Raw genomic sequence first — 22389 nt, forward strand, 5'->3', positions numbered from 1 at the left:
CCCTGGCATAAGCACATTATATGCAGGCTTTAGATAACAGACTATTATATAGCTGGGCGCGACCTGAAATCAAATACCCAAAGTAGGAAATAATATGATATCGGTAAATACACGGGATTATTGAGTCATCCGAAAGATGATATGTGTAATGCAGTGGTTCTCAACCGGTGTGAGTGTTGGACTGGTCAAGAGTGCCGCTTTAAAATGCGGTGAATAAGGTCAACGTATAGCATTAATTAAATAATCCAAATTATTACTGCGGCATTGTCGTTGGTTCTAATATTTTTGCCGCTCAGGACACACAATGTCCAGTGCGGTGTAATGAACAGATAGGGGAATGTCGAAAAGACCAAGTACGGTCCCTCAATCTGGCATCCCCCTCATCCTAATGGCCGATATAGCAGAATTTGATCTTTATCTTCCCTTTTTTAGGCTTTCTCCATGTGATGCATTATCTTGTCTAATTTGTCCTTGATCAGATATTTTTCTGGGCTTTTTCTGTAACTACACCGCGAGTGCGGCGACGTAGGGGGGTGGACTCCGCCGTCAATGGCGGTAGAACGCCAACTCGCCCACATATGATATCATTTGGGAAGGCGAAAACTCAAGATAATATCTCGGGAAATTCGATCGTGATGCAAAGGTTTGACCGAAGGTGTTGACCTTGTTCTAGTCACCCCTATCAGAACCAAGGGCTTGACATTGACATGACGATGGTTGATGACCTTTCATATATTTCTGTTTAGTCATCTTCTTGCCAAATCTTGCACTCACGGTACTTGTTCATGTTCATGGTATTTCGACATCGTCATTGGTCATTTTACACCATACAGATATTACATACTATTATTCCTTAAATTCCAACTCATAGCGCGGCTCACTATAGCAACGTACCGCTGCGCTATGCTCGCCACTCGAGATAGTCGAATTGCAAGGCCGCAAACTATTGTTTCCTTTGAAAATGTGCCGCGAGTTCAAAAAGGTTGAGAGCCACTAGTGTAATGTGTACCCGATGCATTGTAACTCTAAGCACTTCAGATTATGCATGTACTCAATATTCTGAGTGCCTGTAGAATAGTTGGAAACTATAGTTGAGACCCCGAACGGGCTTAATAGATAGAAATAGAATCCACAATACTCAAGGAAACAGAGACAGGATGCATAGTTGTGTTGGGAAACCTGACCTTTACGCTCTCTATAGCGATACATGTTGTATCACGTGAGCCGGTTAAAAACAGTTGATATTCAATAGAAAAGTGGCATTACAAGCAGCGGGGTAGCCAACATGAAAATTTCAGCAATGGCCCATCACTACAGAGATCTCGTGATGTGCAATTATCGCAAGCGCTTTTAAAAACAATACGTCTTCCAGCCGAAAGTTAAGGTATATAGGGACAGATTGCATCGATGATCTAAGTGCGTGTCGTGTTTGCAAACTTATCATTCGCTTCCGCAGACAATGAGCACGTGTCGTCTCTATTGATGGATTTCATTCATTTGCAAATCTTTGGCAAGAATAACCTTATTTTGGCTTGGCGATGCAGTGTTACTGCATAAAACCACTCTGGAGTCGGCACAAGTTATGAATATATTACATGATTACATGATGTGACCCTTTAGGAACACCCGCATGGTCCCACATACTCCCCCCCCACCCCCCGCCGCTTTCCGCCGGCCCATTCCTTCACTTCGGAAGTAAGAGTTTAAATATATATACACCGTGTTTATATTATATCTATTCGCGCCAGGCGCGAGACTAATTGGAACTCATTACCGAATTTGGTCAATAATATTGGTAATTTATATATATTACTATCCTTTTTATACTCTTATGATCAGATTTGCCGGTTGTATAGTGGTGGTATCAGATTGCAATGACATTAGTATTTGTCACCAGCCGTTTAGGTTTCTATGGACTATGGACAATTTGACACACAGACGCCGAACTCTAATTTATTATCGGTAGGCATACCCAGGGTTGTTATGACTCGGGTCACGATTTTCTGATGACTCGACTTGACTCGAGTCATTTTCTCAAAATACGGAAATAACTCGACTCGAGTTAATCTGTGTATTGACTCGACTTGGACTCGAGTCATTGCGCATGACTCGAGACTCATACGGCCAAGACCGACATTTCATTGTAATTTCGAAGAATAGTAAAGTAACACATTATTGGGATTTCGTCTCTTGGTACTGGTACTTGAAAATGCGACCAGAAACTGCTAAACGTGAGGGAAATTAGTATATTATATATCCGAACCATTCGATATCACCAAACAGAGTTATAAGAAGTGGGTTTAACAAGACTTAACTGGAACCTGAGCAGTCAGCACAATGACTTGGACTCGGACTCGAGTCATAATACCATGACTCTGACTCGACCCTCTGTTCGCTGACTTGGACTCGGACTTGACTCGGTGGTGAATTGAAAATGTATCGACTTGTCTAGAGTCAAAATTATAAAAGTGAGAAGGACTTGTGACTCGGAGCCTTGTGACTTGGTTACAACCCTGGGCAGACCTAGCGTACCTGAGATCAGCGCCTATATGATTGGACAATGGGCGGGGCATTGATATATATACAGTATATCGAAGAATACGGCAATTTCCGGCCAAGGTTTTCTCGCCACCGAACTTTTGGCAGCACACTTCGCCGAGTCACATGTTAGCCTAAAATCATATGTTGGTGGTCAAATCAAGAAATCCAGAAACTTTAAATCACGTGAAGTACAAGGAAATTTTCAAGTGCAACAAATCTCTCAAAAAATAGCCCATCCACGTAATAATTTTGGGTCCCTTCGAGCTCGACCCCCGCCCCAATTGGGGGGTTTGGGGAGCGTCAGTTGCTGCCCTGCACGCAGATAACATAAGCACTAAGCAATACTGTTCTGATCCCAAATTTATACAGAGGGGGATGAAACCATTAATACGAGTAATACGACCTCACAAAAATATACTTCATACCAACGTGATCTTCTACGTATAGATATCCAAAGCGACGAACACGGGTTAGTATGAACCCAAACATTTTGGACATCTCCACAATAATAGACAAGTATTCTCACCAATATCCCGTTGGTAAAGTTGGTATCATCACTTGGAAAAGGTACGTAGAAGGCGAGGGCGACACAGTTGGCGAAGATTGTAAGAAGGATTATAATTTCGAATGCCCTGCAAGAGTAATATACTTCTGGATCCCATGAATGGCTTTACCTACCGTATGTCTTACAAACACCACAAATTCTGTACAATTATACGAGTTGCATAGAGACATGTGTAAACGACACTACAACGGTTTCGAGAATTGGAAGATTACTGCTTTATCATTATTCAATAATTTGCGGCGTTTATGTATATATCGAATTATCATCGATGAAAGTCGGATTCATATAAAATACACAATAGCGCCATATCTACAATATAATAAGACACTCTATATATACACCGAATAATACGCCAAGCTATGAAAGCATGATGTTGGTGTCATAGCGCTTCGTGCGCGGGCCGGAGAAAACTGGGATGCTAAAATTTGAGATCAAAATGTTGGAAACCACAATTCGGTGGTGATGAATACGAATTAAGCCTGGTGATTAACGACGTCGGTCAGGCAGCATTTTATGTTTTCTGAAAATAATCCAGTGCCCAATGCCCCACGCCACATACAGAATTGTTTTTCTCTATCATAGATTTGACAGTGATCAATTAAATCAGCGGTTCTCAAACTTTTTCAGACACGCCCCCCTTTATGATAGTGAAAAATTTCGCGCCCCACTTGTCGTCATATCACAGAATGCAACCAGAATGCTGGCAATCCCAACGGATAGTTGGATGGCATGGAAGGTTATGTGTGACTGTTGATGAGAGAATTCTCAAATATGAAATTCGGACTATTTACAGAGCAATAACTATGAATTGAAGGTAAATCGCGCCGAGCGCAAATAAAATGTTTCAGTTCACCGTAGCTTCGCGCCCCCCTCCAGATGATTTCACGCCCCAAGTTTCAGAACCACTGGATTACTGTATCTAGCCAACGCGAATGGGAGACAGAGCAATGGGTCGCTCGCATACAAAAATATCTCTACCTAGGGCAGTCGCAATCGGGAAAGAAACAATCCTTCCACCAGTTGCGAAAATACTGGTGTAGTTACGACGAAGAGATAGAGTGCACCCGTTTAGGAGTAACCAAGATCAAAATTTAGGAACGGGCGATTTTTTTTTAACAATGACTCAAAACCACGCATCCATTGGGAAACAGTAGAGCATATTACGTCACAATGTAAAAGTCAGAAATGCCCACTGGCTACCCATATGAGTACAGCGTTCAATTACTAAATCTATAGAATATTTCACGTGCTTTACGAAATCACAAGTCTATCACTATTACATGAACCGTCACCATATTGAGAAGGGCTAATGATATGTAAATGGTGCGATATGTTAACGATGCCATGGGTGTATCTATTTTGTCAATGTCGCGAATCGACTAGGTCGCCAATGTTGACTATATTGTAAACATAGCTATTTGATGTATGTTATTGTTGGGGACTGGAAGTATACTATTTTCGAATGAGGGGTGACATGAGCTATATAACAGGGGCAGTGGGCACTTGTCAGTCATGGGTATGATTGAGACCATCTGAAGTGTGAGTAAGCAGTATATATGTAGGCTACCTTACAATTATTACACCCATTCACCCAGACTGCTTGCACCATCGGAGATTTTATGCAATTCAACATAATATGAGTTTGAGTATACAAACGAAAATTACCATTGTATCTCTCGCGTCGAGGTAGTTGCCGACGTGATGCTTCTACAGTAAAATTATGAAACATTTCCAGGTAGAGTCGAGTTACTTTTCGACATTGATGCTAATCAAGTAGAATAGTTGGCGACATTGTCGATTAGCGACATTAACAAAATAGATACACCCCGATGCCATTACTTATGATATTGCCACATGATGTATTACTACTGTATATTCATGATAAAGGATATGTTAGAATATTGTGATGCGATATATTGCAATATAAGCCGCTGGGACTTTGTCACAAGACCTCTCGATTAGGTGCTGCTAGAAAAGTGAAGTTGTGTTGTGAAGACTGCTTATCAATCTAGTTTTCGACGAGAGCCATATTTATGACAACGCAGCGAACACCCTCGTGGCAAGGAAGTCCTTCGTAATGACACACTTCATCGCCTCGAGGATGACGAAAACAGGCTAAAAGCGAACGCCACGAACCATGCAATTAAACTATTTCCCGCGCGGCGATGTAGAAAATTGAGCTGGTAATTCAACAAATGTTAACAGCGGCTGCTCATTTTACCACACCAAAGAACAAGCCGGGCGATGTTATGATTTTTGCCTCATTTCTTGGGTTCTCGATCACTTGCAAAGTACATATCGTGTCTGGGTCAACTATATCAACTCAGTTTAGGAAAACTGGCGATCCGCCTTTTACGGTCATATGCCCGAGGGATATTTTGTACAGCATCCATGCGAAAACCAAGTGTTTGCGAAAAAACACAGAGTGAATTAGCTCAAATTGAGTGGCACATATTGCCGATTGCAGACCACAGTCGTCACGGTACTAAGAATAATGACGTGCGTCATCATAACAAGAGAAGTGTGTTAATAACTCATTGTGGATTTTGTTGTAATAACATGAAATAATAAAGAAAATGCAGAGTTTGCTTAATTGCCGATGCGGTAGCCGTAATCCTACCATTTACTGTATTGTAAGATATCATGCGGTAACAGGAAAATAATACTGATGGGTGACGATCCTGCTGTAAGCAAAATACAGCAAACCCCTCTGGACAACAGCTATGCAGTGTAGAGGAACAATGCAGTTTAGAACCCTAAACGCAGTTTCATGATGATTTTTAAACCAAGATAACGTCACCAAGTGTAACTCGTAAAGTAACACTACGAATAGTCTGCCGGAAATCGGTATAATCACAGCATCTTGCAATGTGCTAGCTGTAAGTACAGTACAATCATTCCAATCGGTCATCGACACAGCTGTTGCATTCTGACGTCATTGAGCATTTAATTATATTGAACGCTTAAAAGTAAAGCGCAGTTGGATACGGCTGGACAAAACTAAAACACTACCATGTTGCAGTACACTGCAGCTATCGCATCAAAATAGCAGGAGGCGCCGTCCATTACTCTACTACATCACTATTCATGATTAATAGAGCGACAGTATGAAATGATGCGACCAATAGATGGGGAATGCGATTTCACCCTGAACGACCAAACAAAACCGATAAATATACAGATTGTATCCAAAAATCGGCCCAAGTAACATTTTCAAATACTTCTCTCGAAGTATTCCAACTATGTCACGACTACGTTCGCCGCTGTCAGAAATTGTTAAACTTATCAATGTCAAATGCGTCTGTTAGTGGTAGTGTCATTTGAAGTTATACAAATTCTATACCAGGACTGGGAACCTTTTTAGTGTTGCGGGCCGCATATGATGTTTTCATTTTCGAATTCCGCATAAAAATCCAAAGCACACGAGTGATGTTACATATCTATTGTGCGAATCAAACGATCTTAGCTCAAACTGAACGTGAACAAATTTGAAATTTTTATTTGAACTTCAATATATTGTGAAATTTGCTGCTTTTTGATACCTGTTATGCGGTTCTATTAAAGTTCCTACAACGCAACGTCCTGGTAAAACCGCCAGATCGATTTTGTATGTTGGGTTTCTTCTGAAAGAAATGCGACACCGCTCTTTGCTATAGATTCTATTATAATTATACTGTCAAATGTCGCTAATTGTACAGTGAAACTTGGTCAAATTTGTTGAATAGATTATTAGCTTTTACGTATTACTGGTCGTAAATGACTAGTACGGTACTTTTAAACAGTTTCGTACAACACATTGCAGCATTGCGACGTGGGATAAGTCGAAAGTAGACCATGCACTCTACATAACGCCAAAAAGCATTCTAAATTTCGTTCTAAATCAGTTTAAAATCTGGAGTTTTGTCTCAAATTTATGGACAAGCTTCTTACATTTTGCAGTTGAGAGTAAAATTGAAATGCATAGGGTCGACTGGTAGTTGAGAGCCACTGTTCCAGATCCTAATAGAATTAGTCACGGCATTACCTGCCTGTAACGAGGTTGTAGCAGACGTTATTTCGACAAAAAATTACTAGTCTTTCCATTCATTTTGGAGAACCACCTTCCTTACCCATATATCTAATCCATCAGTTTTTTCCGTAAATCAAAAACAATGTATAAATCAAATATCAAGAAAATAAATAATCTAAATATGGGATATTGCCATATTTCCAGTAAAGTGTACAAACACGTTGAAGCTAGCATCATGTCCAAGGTAACTGACTATTCAGTGCAGGGACAGGCAATCGAATGGTTGTATTACTTCAGATATATAGCATTATAACAAGTGCTTAAATATGTGACAATTTGTACGAAAGTTCCCGTCATCAAGTTTAATGGGGATAAATTGGTGGTAAATCAGCAATAAGTTCATTTTACTTCATTGGACAAATTATACAGAGTTACGCTTGTGGAGCCTGTACCTCGCCCCTGTTCTACACAAGTTGGAGCGCGTGTCCCACTATTCTGGGCACTTTACAGAATTTTGGAGAACATATCTATCGCCCTCCACCCTACACTACAAAAACTCAACGATTTTACCTGGAGTCTACTATTTTTATAAACAGCCTCCGTATAGGATTCTTCACTCCGCAACACAAAGCCTTGGGATGTTCTTTTTCCTTCTCTTTGCGCTTCGATGTAGCAGCAGTCACGGGCATGATGTTAAGCTCCCTGGCAGTTTTGATCACTTGGCCCCAATCGAAAGCGGGTTTATTATTCTCAGCCCGTATTGGTCGCCCGACTGTCCTGCGTTCGCCAAGTAATCCGTGCCTCTCCGAGTGTCCTCTGTCTTGGATATCTTCGTTCTTTTTATCCAACTCTCCACGGGCCACTGTGTCATTTTGCGAGCCTTAATAGATATAAATAAAACCAATTACGTCGAAGCGCGGGAATTGTTGTACACCATAGCGGCGTATCTGCGCGTGTCTCGCAACCGGTCAAGTTAGAGGTTGCTTTTGGAATTGTGAGATAAGGGAAGCATTCCCACGGGCACGTCGCCATTTACATAATCAAAACGGCAAGGAACCATCACCAGTATGCAATTAATTAAGAGGAAATGCTGCCTGCCTGAAAATGCACAAGTTGGCTAAACAGCGTGGTATCTGTCGTCACTTATATCGATACTCTCGCAATCGTAGTCTGAGGATATATCTGTTTAATAAAGCAAATTGCAATGTGGAGCTGCTTGACGGTAAATCAGGGTACTCCCAGGAAGGCGATGCTCAATTTACACGGTATTACGTAACAAAGTTCGAGTCTGTACTCATTCACCTAATTGCGGAGGAAACGTGTATTCTATCATGGGATCATAAGCTATGATCCATAACACGGGCTTGCGCAGGGAATAACTTTTAGTCTATTCGACCTGTCTTATCAAATGCACCATAATGAAACCGGCGTGTATGCAACAGCAACAATGCAACATACTAAACTACACTATAATCCCGACTAGCTAGTTGCCTGGGACAAGAACTAAGGAGTATGCGTTTCTATCATAAATAACGTAGACATGACCCATCATAAACTTGAATATCAAGGAGCCTACCAACGCACCGATCGATAGCAAATCCGATATATGGTATCGACTGCGTTACGTAGACGCGTTTGACAGCGTCAAAATATACCCAACTCGATAGATTGTTCGCCAACATGCCTTTACAAACAAGGGTCGAGTGCTATCCACTCCATCACGATGTATCGCGAGAAAAACCTATTTACCTGCACATGGTCACTTGGTCAGTCGACAACTCTACTCCTCCAGTACCTTCTACGTCCCGAAAGAAATCGCTATAAATTGACACGGGAACAACGTGACAGTAATCGAATTTTGAAATCGTGCGCTTGGCGGCTACCGCGAACACCGCATATATCAGACGGTAATATGGTCAACTTCAGTGGAACTACCGAAGTGTAACAAGTGAGATCACACTAAATTCGTCTCGTCCTGAAGCACCATACAAATACCGAAAATCCACACTAAAGAAGTTTAAACTGACTAGTCCTCAAAAATATCGCCGCATATACGGCGGTGGATGATATACCTGACTTTTCCGAAAGCTAATCTCAATTATTGGCGAAATTGCGTGTATTTGGTAGTAGTTATCGAAATCATTTATCTGCCCACATTGATACCACGAAAGTCCTACAACGCTTTGGACATATTCGCCGATTTTTGATACGACTTTGGAATGTCTACCGAAGCCATTTTATATCCTTAGGCTAGCGTGGTTCGTTTCAACGTTGACTTTCCTGCACAACTCATGTTACAGCACATCATACTGTTGCTGTAGGTAACAATGCAAGGCTGGCGCGCAATTCTAAAATGCCGTTACCACGCAGCACTCATACGCTGTATGAGCGACCAATGCAATCTATCGATTGTGTTCCAACCTCCCTCTCGCGACATATACAGGAGCTATCAATAATACGCACTCAACGCTAAAACGTTAATTTCACTTTATACGTTTCGGACGTTCATAACCAACTATGATTTTGATGACTATGACTGAATCTATAGGCGGGGGGGGGGGGGGGCATAGCCAGAATTAAAATTGGGGAGGGAGGGATGGAAACAAGGGGGCATGCAGAATTTTTACCAACGACATGACCTCGCTGATTTATTGGGACGTAGTTATAAAGATATGGCGTCAGAATGCCGAAGTCGGTAATTTTAGGGGGCCGAAGGCGCCTTGCCCACTCCCTGACTCACAGATATCATTTAAAAACAGCGGAGATTGTACACTTCGACGGTTTGTGAGTCCTCGCCGTAACAGCGGGACGACTAAGTCACAGTCGCTTGATCAATAGCATCTGTATTATTTCAGAGCATGATGATTTCACATTTTAATGACATAATATACATTTTACATTATCTATGATCCAGAACCTTTGCTCAGCGTCAGTGTAATGTTCATACAGATTGAAGTTCAGCGTGAACAATTTAAGTCAATTGAGAAGGGGATACAAGATCCCAGATGCAGGTGGGTGAACAAATGAGGTCACAAAATTCATATTCGAAATACTCTGCGAGAAGCTAATTTTACCATATAAAACCTTGGTAGCCACAATGCCCACGACGCAGCTCGTGATAAACTCCTGATTGACATTTCTCAATGCGCTATGTATCAACTCTTTTGAAGACTTGTTTGATTTCATCATATTATACACATTCATGGACTTGTTCGCCTCCGAAGCGACGGATTACGACCATAAGTTCATAAAACCTAGAATATTGCGATTCCGACGGTATGTACCAAAGTCATGGGAATTTCGACTATCGATACATCGATATTTTCCATACTCCCTATCCAAAAGTAAGTCACGTTTTAAATAAGGTGATGATATGACAACGTCCAAAATATATGTCTTAACCGTCGCTGACGCAACGAATAATTGTTTAAGCTCACGTATAAATAAGAAAAAACCTTGAACATATTATTCATATGGATTGGTCTCTGGACATCATATACCACGCCAGTTATCAGGCAACGCCACTGCCATCGGTTGGTTGTTTTTTCCTTGGTTTGAATTGCATTTCGCCCTCTAACATTACATAGTCATATCAGCTGAACCGGTGCGACATTGATACCACAAGTCGTGGTGGTTTCATGTATTGAGAAAATCTTCTGCTTGATGTGTTATTAGTTAGCATGTGTAACAGTTGGTTCAGCAATTTAGTGAAATTCGCTGCACTCTTTTGATGTTGCAATGGTTATTCCTTTGATAGCAGAGCAACTAATGTAGCGTAGAAGTTTTCCATAATAGTGGAAGACTGATTGAAAAAGTATGTTTGGTGTTGGTGGCATCATATTCGTTTTATTAATTCTGCCTCGTTGTTACTTCAGGGCATTCACAGAAAGCCCGGAGAACAGAGATCATAAACAATATCCCTCAATGTGATCGTAATGTCGGGCATTAACTGTAATATACGATTACCAGTTGCTAAGGCGTTTTTGGTTTGATTAACACACAACATTTAGTCGAAACAATCGTACTATTATATACTAGTAACATTACATTGCCAACGTGCCGGTCATAAGTTTGACATGAACAATATTTGACAATATGATACTTGGTCAGTATTACAAGTATTACAAAGACTACACTACAATACGGGACGACACATGTCCAGAGATGGAAAGAAACAATTCCTTCACGAACTATACCGTATAGTCATTGTCATTGCCTACAGAGATGCCCGCCCGTGGAAAGCATTGTTGTACGAACCACCAATTTTGTTAGTAGACGGTCAACTAAATACTGTTTTAGTAGTTCGAGTTGCGAATTTTAAAAATCGAGTTAGTTATAGTTGCGCATTTTAAAAATAATTTAGTATTGTAACAGCTAGAAAAACCTGTCGTCGTTTGGCGTGAATCGTGATATCGCGGTGTGATGTTCTTGCAGGCATCGCTAGCTCAGAGCCATCACAACTGACAGTGGCGTTAGTTGTGTTTTATATAGTTAGTTGCAGATTTTTGAGGTCGTTAGTTCTAGTTCTAGTGCTAGTTTCGAAAAATGAGTAGATTCAGTAACGCATTTTGAATATCCAGTAATTTGTACCAAGTTCTGTGGGAATGTGATTAGTGATTACAAGATGTCTGTCATATCTTATTTCCGCGATTCGTACTCATGAGTGTTACGCGATCCAAGCCTGCCTTTGGTGTCTGCGCCATCACGCGGATATGTGAATGTACTTTTCGCCTACGAATATGACGTCATAGTTACACAGTCAGTTAGTATGTTTTATTCATCTCACCAACAAACATAACATGTGAATTGGTATGGGTTGGGAGACGAACGGGGACCGAAAGATCCTAGATTCCGGAGGAGAAATTAGATTAGAAAGTATTGAACACGGTACAATGTGTGCGTTGAAACACGAAACACAACTCGAACAACAAATCAAAGTTGACATATATTGCATTCGCTAAATATGGCGTCGGTTTGGAATCTGATTTCAGCCCGAACGGAACCTCGCTGGGAATATATGCGTGAAGCCCGTCTATGCGCACGATAACGATAAACACTGCTGATACAATTAGGAAGATACGCAAAATTATATGCTGGTGGGGCAAAAATATAATATTCATCTGATGATTCTGATGTAACCACTGTAAGTAACGCCAAATAGTATGCTCTTTATCAGAAAGGGCGTGTTATTACCGACCACATTGGTTGTTTATGCCGCCCGCGAATAGGCAACAATTTTGGGGGCTCGAGAAATGGGTTTCTAAATTAGCTGGTGTGGAACCTTCGAGTCAAGTTCGACTGGGCTAAGTAAGAGAATCGCGAAAATAACGCTAAAATCACCAATACAGATCGTTCTAAGTATAACGTGCCGTATACAAATATACATACAATCGATGTAACCATATATGTAGAAATATCTTCTATTTTACCGTAGAGTGAGTACAGCAAACTATCTGGTTTATAGAATTATATAACGTCGACATCTCACAAAAACGCAAATAGCAACTTCTAAATGTTTAAGGAGTAATTTTGAGCCAGCACAATTTCGCTTAAGTCGTCATACGTTGTTCTCTACCACGAAAAGCATCACCGACTATCGTAAAATACGGAATGCAATTGATTTATTTGATGAATACTTCAAAGGGCTCCGTGAAGTCGCCGATCTATACCCTGCTACATTTCGCCGTTAACAATCATAAACGACAGATCATGTACAAACAATATGCAATTGTGCAATGTGCATTGTTGTAATCGGGTCCGTAGGTCGATTAAGTCATGGATCACAAACAATTTCGAAGCAAATGTTGATCTGCCAATGGAATGCTCGTGGATGAACGACTCCATTTCACTTCAACAAGGCTCTTGTCACTTAAGGAAAGAACGTTTTCCCCTGGATAAATCAGGTACTACGGGAATGCATCTAAGTTTGCGTACGATAGTTTCAATCTCGCAGGAAACGGAACTACCAGATACCTCTGTAGGACCTATAACCATTTAGCTCATTCTGGAGGAGTATATAACCGGGTACTCGTGTTCAACAAGACAGGGCTTCTTCGCTTCTCGATTTATAAGTAACCGCTACATTGCGCAGTGTGCTTCCACGATTCACAAGGATTTACGGATACTGTTATTCCAACAAATAGCATATTTTCATTCTATAATCGAATATCAATTCATACAATCCAAACAATAACAATTCGTTGTTGAGCCACAGTCGACTCATCTCGTTGCTTTGTCCTCGTTAATTCAAGCGCGGAAAATCGGATTTGGACAATTGTTAACGCTAAACGATATAAAATCGGGTCACTAAAATTGTACCCTATCTCGCATACTGACTTATCCCAGTGCAAATTCGCATTGCTGCTTACATCGTACGAAGCTTGAAGAATAGGGCGCTACGGTCCGTTTCGAAACATTACCAATGCTTTGCCTCGGTTGCAATTCAAACAACGTTGTTTATACCCTTTCCCAGATTCTAAACGTGTCTTACGCTATTGAGAATAATGTATTATATATACCGGATACACACAGAATTCAAAAGCTTACGGCTTGTTTTAGATATGCAACATCAACGCGCGTATAAACCGGTTATGCTGGTCCGGCGCGAGTATACTGTAAATATGTGGGTGAAAAACGGCGTATTGGCCAGATTCCATACATATCGTATAGGGTGTGAATCAGGCCCCCGGTACTTCTAGTAGCGAATTTCCCTTTAACGCCAATTCCAAGGGGTGAGATGATACCAATCCTTTTTGAGATACACCCCAAGGGTGTAGTGGATTCTGTTTGCAAGTTATACCACCTTTTTGCGCCTTCGTGGTGCAATACACGAAAAAATAACTCACTCCGTGTCGATGGGATCAATTTTCATATGAATTGATGTATTGGACCCGTTTTCACCGATTGGAATGGTTGAGAAAGCTAAACTTTGTACCGGAAAGATCAGTTTAGATGATTTGCACCCTCGCATATGGTCGAAATCGCGAAATACTCGATTTTCGCTGTATCATGAAGTAGAACTGGCGGGTTTCAGCGAAACCTTTATGGAAGTAAGAAAGTTGTTGAATGTTTCAAGTCGAATCGCATTTAATGTAGAGCTGGCAAGTTTTTTTCGCGTGGCTGCTCACTTACAGTGTTATATTGACCCATGCTCTCAGTTTTTATGGCAATGTCCAAATATTTGTGGCATTTGACAAAAAACCTTTAATGACATTCGAAGGTTTTCCTCATTCCTCGATCAGGATCCATTCCAAAACTCATTAGGCTGTCATCCCCCATCACATTAAATGTATTTATACTGTTTGAGTATCTTCAATACATTGATTTTGCCACTTGAATCTTGAGACATGACATGGGAATTAAAGTTACTAATTCATTTCATGTGCGACTCTGATTACATCGAATACAACAGACACCTTCTGTCAAGTGTGCAAATTTGGATACCATAATATTGTTTGATGCCTATGCTCATGGAAACGGTATTCTGCTAACAGCGATTTTACGACATTACTTCCACATCCCATTATTCGCAGCACAATCGAAGCGTATGTTTATGAGGCAAAACATGACCTATCAATCACTAGGTAAGTAACTAATTTGAGGGTTGAAATATCAAGCTTGAGACTAGTAGGTTACATATATATTCAGCGCATGAAATATTCCCACCATTTAGAATGCGATTCAATGCCTTAAATCAAACGGTATCTGTAAGGGTTTCGATGGTGTTGATCACCGAGCTCAACGAAAGTCAACGTATTGATTTCGCGAACATATAGGTAAAAAGACGCTTAGTTATCAGCTCTCCTTTACCAGGGTCGAGATCGCTGTGTCATTTGAAGCGCGCGATATCACTGAACAATCGTGACGTCGATCTAATAAATGGTCGCAGCGGAGTTACGCCAGAGCACCGCATACGCCGTAGTTCTGCATAACACACCAATTACCCATAATTTGTATACTCAAGCAAGGAAAGCAAGAAATGATAAATTGGTGACATCGTTACTTATTTTAGATTGTGATAATGGCCCAACTGATATCAGTCTCCTGATAATTAGCGGTATCGGCCAAATCCGTGGATATTCGTCGGTCTAAAAATGTTTGAAGTGAAAGGATCTTCAGAACTGTTGATATGATTATGAGGACCATTAGAGTTCTTTTCTAGGTGAAAATGCTCAAATGTGCTAAAAGTTGTGTTTGCTGAACTACAATATTCGTCTGTTGGACTGGGACAGGCGGAGTTCGATTGTAAATATATGAAATTTATGTGGGATATATTTCTCAAATTACTTCCTTTAAGTTCTGGTTAAAATATAGCATATGAGTTTGATATCGAAAGAAAACATCGGTTTTATGTGCAAAAATATGTTGTATCGACGATATCGGTATCGATCACCTCAAAATTCTGATGTCCGTGGGCCTTAATTGTGATGTCACAAGGATACATGTAATGCATAGACAGCATGTGCCTCAGCGGTAGCTTGTGCTTGTCACATGCAGCACTGTTGGTTAGTTGGTTTTTCGTGCGATCGATTAAGCGATTTCATAACCCTGAGAGTTTACCATACTAATTGCAGTGAAAGCGCATGCCATATGACATATGGTCTTCTTCGAAATTGCGACGGGAGATATTTTTCCACGAATCAAGAGTGTGAATCGCATTAGCTCGACTTGTACTATTGTCGCCACGGCCGCAGATGGCGTGATTTGTTAATTACATCACCGATACAAAATGGATGCCAACTCAAACCTGAAGCGGCATTAGACTGACCAGTCGACTTATCAGGATGCAAAACATACCTCTGCTACAAATTTTGGAGTTCTGGCATGTTGGCGTCATTTTCGATACGCCACAGTTTTTCTGCGACTTCTCAGGATTGCACGATCTTCAAAAATGATCAGAAACTCCTGACATATGTAAGTGTTTTACGCCTGAAAGAACTCCAACGGAAAATAGGCTGTGTCCGTGAGTTTGAGTACGCGTGGTATGTAACTCTGAGGTCTCAATTGTGATCGCTGTAACGACGCGTTACATCAAAATCGACAAGATATTGATTAATCAACGTCAGTTTGTAGTATGTTGACTGAATTTCAACATCAGCAACATAACGACGATCAAGCTCGATTTGAAACCCATTCGGTCTATACCTGCCACGTCTGAAACACATTAAAGAAGTATCCTAAATAAGTTTCCAAACACTGTAATTTCGGCGTCCCGATATCTCTACGCATTCGAGAATCAAAACAATCATTATACTCTTGGCCTGCGGATATGAAGAGGAAGATTCCATCACAATAACCACGATTAACTCTAGCATTGGACATCATCACAATACTTCATCCCACTAATTGATAGCTTGAGGATATTCAAGCACCGATGTCAGAAGTACATATTTTCTATTGTGGCTGTTTGCCATTGTCAATTATGATCAAAGTCTTGGCACAGCGATAACAAACCCCAGGAGTAATAAAATTACCAGCGACAAGCTTATTAAATAACCAAGAGTATAGGCTAACATATGAACGATGGAGATCTATTTCAAAACCACAATGTTGCTTCAAATATATAGAAAAGTAGCCTATTCTTCATCAAATACGTGTGGAAAGTGCTTAACCATAGGCGGCGATAGACCTACAGGAAAATGAAATAGTTAAGTAGGTCAAAGCCTTTGACAGTGGTGGCATTCTAATGCGATGTCTCCTGTTTGTGTGCCTTTCTGAAATTCAAACCTACTCGTCTCAAAAAATTGCATCTTGATACCACGAGTGCTTGGTAATTACACTTATACTGTAACTACAGTACATAGTAGCAAGGTATAGGCATACAAATGTCATCAAAGCCGGAGAATCCGTCGAATTGGACGGAGTCACCGATGTTTTAATGCGGTTTTGTCCCTAGAACTTTTGGATTGGCAACATCTCAGTCTTCGCGGTAATTGATATTTGATATATCGGCTTTTCGAAGTAGAGAAGTTCAATATTGCAGCAAACAATACTTTCATGCTGCCAAATTTATTACACTCGAAAATTTTCGACTGACTCGCTTCAGAAGCGAACGCCAGTAAATGAGGTTAACCAAGTTATAGATATAGAAATAATTTTGCCATTGTGACGTAATAATGACAAGTACACAGAGTCGCCAGAAGGAAATCTCTACACGCTGGGAATCTTCCATTAGTGTTGTTTTGTCATTCGGCTGTTTTACCGTGTCCTATTCCTATATGGTGTGGACAGGACACCAGCAAATCTCACGGCTCAATGAAATTGTTCTACGTCACACTTTCCATTTGGCTGAAGGCAATTTGACGGTAATTTTCGACCAGCTTGCCGAGCATTAAAATTATTTCGCTCGTGGCCCTGAAACCCCCACAATCAGCCTCGAAAATTTTTCATTGTTATGGAGGTTGGCATAGTGACGCGACAATGCTGTCTGGCGAAACGAGAGGGTATAGCTCACGAGCGCAAATGAGTGCTCGTGCTCCATACCGATCATCGCCCCCCAAATATCTGGAACCGAAAAATGGGAATACAAACTGTAATCACAGGCGAGTTGACTAAACGTCAACGTTTCGGCTCGACCTCAAAATTACACTTTTACAGCTAAATACTCGCGAGTTGACTAAAAAAAGGTAATTTCTCCGACTTGACTTCAATATAGCCGTTTTAACGCGCCATCGCCCCGTCGTTATTTTCGCCCCCTCCGTCCGTTTTCGCCCCCCCCTATCGCCCCCTTCGTTATTTTCGCTCCCCTAGACTGCCAAATCGCCCCCTGGGAACCACTGCTCTAAACAGATCGCTTTTCTTTACCGATAGTTGGTGAGGTCAGTAGCCTACGCCAACACGTCGATAGTTTGTTCATGGAGACGCTCGCTATACTGTACGACGTGTACGTGAACTGTACAACGTCACATAACAACCCGATAAGTTATAACAAATCTACTGGCTGGATTCATTCATAAATAAATATTTTTTTGCCATGAAAATACTAGGATCACCCCATGAATAAATATCAAGCCGCATTTTGACATATATTCATCATTTAGTTAGTACAAGGATCAGTTACCAATGTTTTCAATCCTTGGGGCTAATATTGTTAAAGCATCTCCACTCCACGGTTATCGTCGATTCGAGACTACACGATGTAAGAATTTACAGGCTATAATCACAGAAAATGATCACGCAGCGAACCCACAGTGTACTCAAAACCTTGAATTAGGCACTGCAGGACGAAATGTCAGATTATGTACAGCGTACGATTGTACGATATAGTACGTGTTCTGTACAAGCGTGGGTGCGCGGGTAAGAGATAGACGCCAGTATTTTGAATTGTCCGATGTCTACCATTGTTAGATAACAATATCACAACCACTTAGCGTTCTATTTCGGAAGACAATATTTCTCTATGAAATGCTGTTAGTCAACTGCGATGTCCAGGCGTCCTTAACCCTATTGTATCGGTCTTTACTTTGTGGAAATTCAGGTAAACTCGAGAATTTTAATGTCAGTGAAATCACAATTCACAATTACAAATATATGTAACATTACACAATTTTAATATTATCTGAAGTATAATGAGACGTATAAATAAGCAAGGTGCTAATTTCCAAGGGCACAAAAGTGCAACAAGAAGTGTCCCCAGACTGCATGATACAAAATATCTGACAACCAAAACAAGCAAGATGTATTCTAATATTAAATTCAGTGTCATTCCTTCGTAACCACTAGGTGGCGGATCCAGAATGCGTGTCTGGTCTAGTATTGACTCTTGACTGTTTATCCACATTCAGTGGTGCCACTGCTAGTGTTTTAACACTAGATCTAGTGTTTTTCCGGTCGTCCTAGTGTTCTAGTGTTTTTTTCGCACAATTTTGCAAATCTAGTGTTTTTCTGCAATTGTGGAACAATGAATATTTTAACATTAGAATACCAAATTACACGCTAAATTTATCGCTAATAAGGCGAATTGGTGGCTCTGGCTGTGTGTGTTTTCAACAATTCTATGTGGTGGCAGTAACAAGCAATTATTACGTAACAGTGTGTGCTGTGAATCCGCACTTATGAGCGAAAGTCTCGGAAAAAATGAAATGCGATTTCGCTCTGATGCTCTGTCGTTTCTTGTTGAACTCACTCTGCAGATTCGGGATTTTCATTTGCCGAGTACAGCATATCCGTTAACAGTCTTATCAACTATAGATAACTAACCTACGGATAGATACGCAACACCCGTCGTCACCCTTGCTTGCCCAGAGGTAATTACTGCTCAGCAATCTGAACGCAACATAATTGCTGATCCCATAGCTGACCACCCGATCGAGCATTCATATCAAATAAAGTTGATTTTATTTGAAAGCTACTGTCGCACTGATTCCGAAAATATACAGTAAAATCTAATCAGGGCAATAGAACCCCTCGAAATACACCTCAAAGTCTGAAAATCGGCATTGTTCTGAACAATCGTAACCACGCAAGGTTCATTGGTATGGTCATGGTGCAGCGTCGCCGGACTTTGAAGGCTATTTCGGGATGGTTCCGTTACCTTAATGAAGTTTTAATGTATATTTTCAGAATCAGCACGACAGTAGCTTTCAAATAAGATCAAATATATTTAATCTGAGCGCTCGGTTCGCCAGCAATGGAATTAGCCATTATGTTGCGTTCAAATTGCTGAGCAGTCATTGCCTCTGGACAAGCAAGCGTGACGACGGGTGTTGCGTATCTATCCGTAGGTTATAGTTATCTATATATCAACACAACGAAAAGTAAAATCAATCACTCCTCTAGCTGTGCAATTTCCCTCATTGATATTATTTGATGAACTTGATCATTTGTCGGAAGAACGGGCTGCTTTGGCAAATTCGCAAAATGGGCTCCAGGTTATCAGTCAATGCTCTCCAACAGAATTTTGGCAAAAATTGAAATCTGTGCACAATGGATTTGGTGAATCAAAATTCCCTTTACTAGAAAAGCTCATGACGAATCTGTTGGCATTTCACATTCCATTATGCCACCTCATTTTGTGGCTTATCTGCATTACTTTTCATTCAGAGTAGCCTATGCCTCTTCTTTACTTCGCCTAGGCCAAGGTAGGTGTCTGATCTTAAAGTTCTTTTGACACCTTCCCATCTTTCCTTCATTGTTTCGCAGTTTTTTGGTGTTTTGAAACGATGAAAATATTACTGAAACTGATTGATTCCACTGTGTGAGAGGAAATGAAGTATGCTGTACGTACATGGACAGCTGGACAGTGGACACCTCCCCGTTGTTAGGTTGCAGATGTATGGTAGTGAGCAAGATGCCACACAAAAGATACTTATGTTTGATGGACGGTGTACAATCGAAAGATAATTTTTATGATGCCGTACAATTCGAAAGCGACAATATTTGATTTTTTCTTATCCTGTTGAATTCGTTTCATTAATTGGCATTGAATAATCATGCATTATATCAATTCGTTTCATTAATTTTCGTTGAAGAATCACGCAGAATATCAAGCATATGTATAGAATTCATGTGTGGATCACTTCTTATCTATGGGTTTGTACCTTGGTCATCATGATTACTTGGCAACGACAAAGTTTTATTGCAATTTATTAATCTAATGTTTTTTTCTCCAATCTAGTGTTTTTTCACGACATAATCTAGTGTTTTCCAGGAACCTAGAGTGACAACACTGTCCACATTCTGCACTACATTACCACAACCACCCTTTGCTACATGAAAACCAGATACTGTCAACAGGTATTACAATGCGATTATTCAATTGGGCATTAGAGGACCGTAAGTTGAGCCTTATGGTGGAAAATACCAAAATTGCGGATAACCAAGTCTTCGGTTGACAACCGTATGATAGGGATTTTGACGTAGCTGCTGCACATTTGTATAGGCAGTTTCTACTAGTATTACTGCTATGGTGCATACTCCACAGTGCGCACTGAGTTTACGAGCATATTCCCGTTTGGATGGCTACATTGAAACTGCATAGGCAACAGCAAGTGCCATTGCTTCGTCGCCGAAAATTCACAACCACCCTGCTATCCGTTTGCATAAGCCGACCCAAAAATCGAATTGGCGCGGTATTGCCACATGAAGGATGCGCAAGCAGTAAGTAGACAGGCTTTACACCGCACCTCCCATGGGTTTCATTTGTTGATTTTACGCGCGGAATCCGCGTGAAACCGCAAACTGATGCTGCGGAGGCTTCGCGCAGTGACATAGCTAGCGACTAGAGATCGACGGTGTTCGATATGCTCAATTGACAACTTGTCTGCAGAATGTTATTGGGGTAGTCACGGAGAGTAGCGCGTCGCGTCGCGCGTATTGATCATCCTACGTTCTGCCAGGCGTTGCGCGTGATCGGGTTGTACTGTCGCATGATATATATTGTGTACCTAACATCACCAAAAACAAAATAACGACTGATGATAAAAGAGGGTGATACGCTGCCATTTAACTGTGAACAACCCCCTATATCTCGATGAAAATCAGTTAATACAACATTAGTTATGGATATCGATTAGATGGTTTTTACAGTATGAAGAGGGGGATTGACTACGATTCATATCCATTATTGGATTTTAAACGCTTTTCCAACATTTGTGACCAAGAAAATTTTCGTGGCTGGCGCCAAAACGTCAAATAGAGTTCAATAACGTTAGCAAATCGTTACTCTCCGTAGATTGCCAGAACAGTGCGGAACATAAAACATTCTGATCGTATCTTCAGGATAATAACCTACGCCCGACGGAACAATAGGCAGAAGAAATATGAATAGATTTCTCCGTTATCTCGTCGCGACCAAATCTACCAGCAAGAGCAACCATACATATTTTATAAGCATTCCTAAGTTACAAGTAAGTCGCGGAGATACTACAGTTTCCGATTTGTTAGCAAGGAAGCTAAACAGAAAAACCACAAACGTTATCACTATTACCGGGGGGTATATATAACCCCTTCAAATATTATCTGGCAAGTTTTGAGTAGGTATCGCGTCCATGTGCCATTGGGGCGGCGAATACTGCCGATATTCATAATTTATGCACATGTAACTAGCGTATTGCATTGAACAGAGTACTGATATGCTACTGCGGAGAGGGACAAACGGCTCCATTTCTTTGTGGTGGGTGGAAAGCGATTATTTATCAATGAGCATTTTCCAGTTACCATGGAACGTAATGAAAATATCACTACAACACCGAAAGATATTTCAATATATTTGTCACGGCGACACTACAATTCTGATGTCGACACCGTTGTTCAGTACACCATGAGATTACAATTT

General features: G+C 40.8%; 1 protein-coding gene across 9 annotated transcripts in view; it reads right to left on the bottom strand.

The window, feature by feature from the left end:
* The window catches only part of LOC145446766 (voltage-dependent L-type calcium channel subunit alpha-1D-like), a 100021-nt gene that overhangs the window by 67513 nt on the left and 10119 nt on the right, over positions 1 to 22389 (bottom strand). For 8 of the 9 annotated variants that reach the window (XM_080325126.1, XM_080325128.1, XM_080325127.1 and 5 more), the window contains exons 2-3: positions 7686 to 7995; positions 3068 to 3173 (exon numbers count right to left, since the gene is read on the bottom strand). In XM_080325126.1, coding sequence (XP_080181252.1) covers positions 3068 to 3173; positions 7686 to 7995 — 416 coding nt within the window. Of the gene's footprint in view, positions 1 to 3067; positions 3174 to 7685; positions 7996 to 8864; positions 9404 to 22389 lie in introns of those variants that run through there. The other variant, XM_080325129.1, reaches the window with a different exon arrangement.

The sequence above is a fragment of the Botryllus schlosseri genome, chromosome 9 (genome assembly GCF_051294905.1).
Source record: "Botryllus schlosseri isolate E-star chromosome 9, Bs_hap1, whole genome shotgun sequence".
NCBI classification, from domain to species: Eukaryota; Metazoa; Chordata; class Ascidiacea; order Stolidobranchia; family Styelidae; genus Botryllus; species Botryllus schlosseri.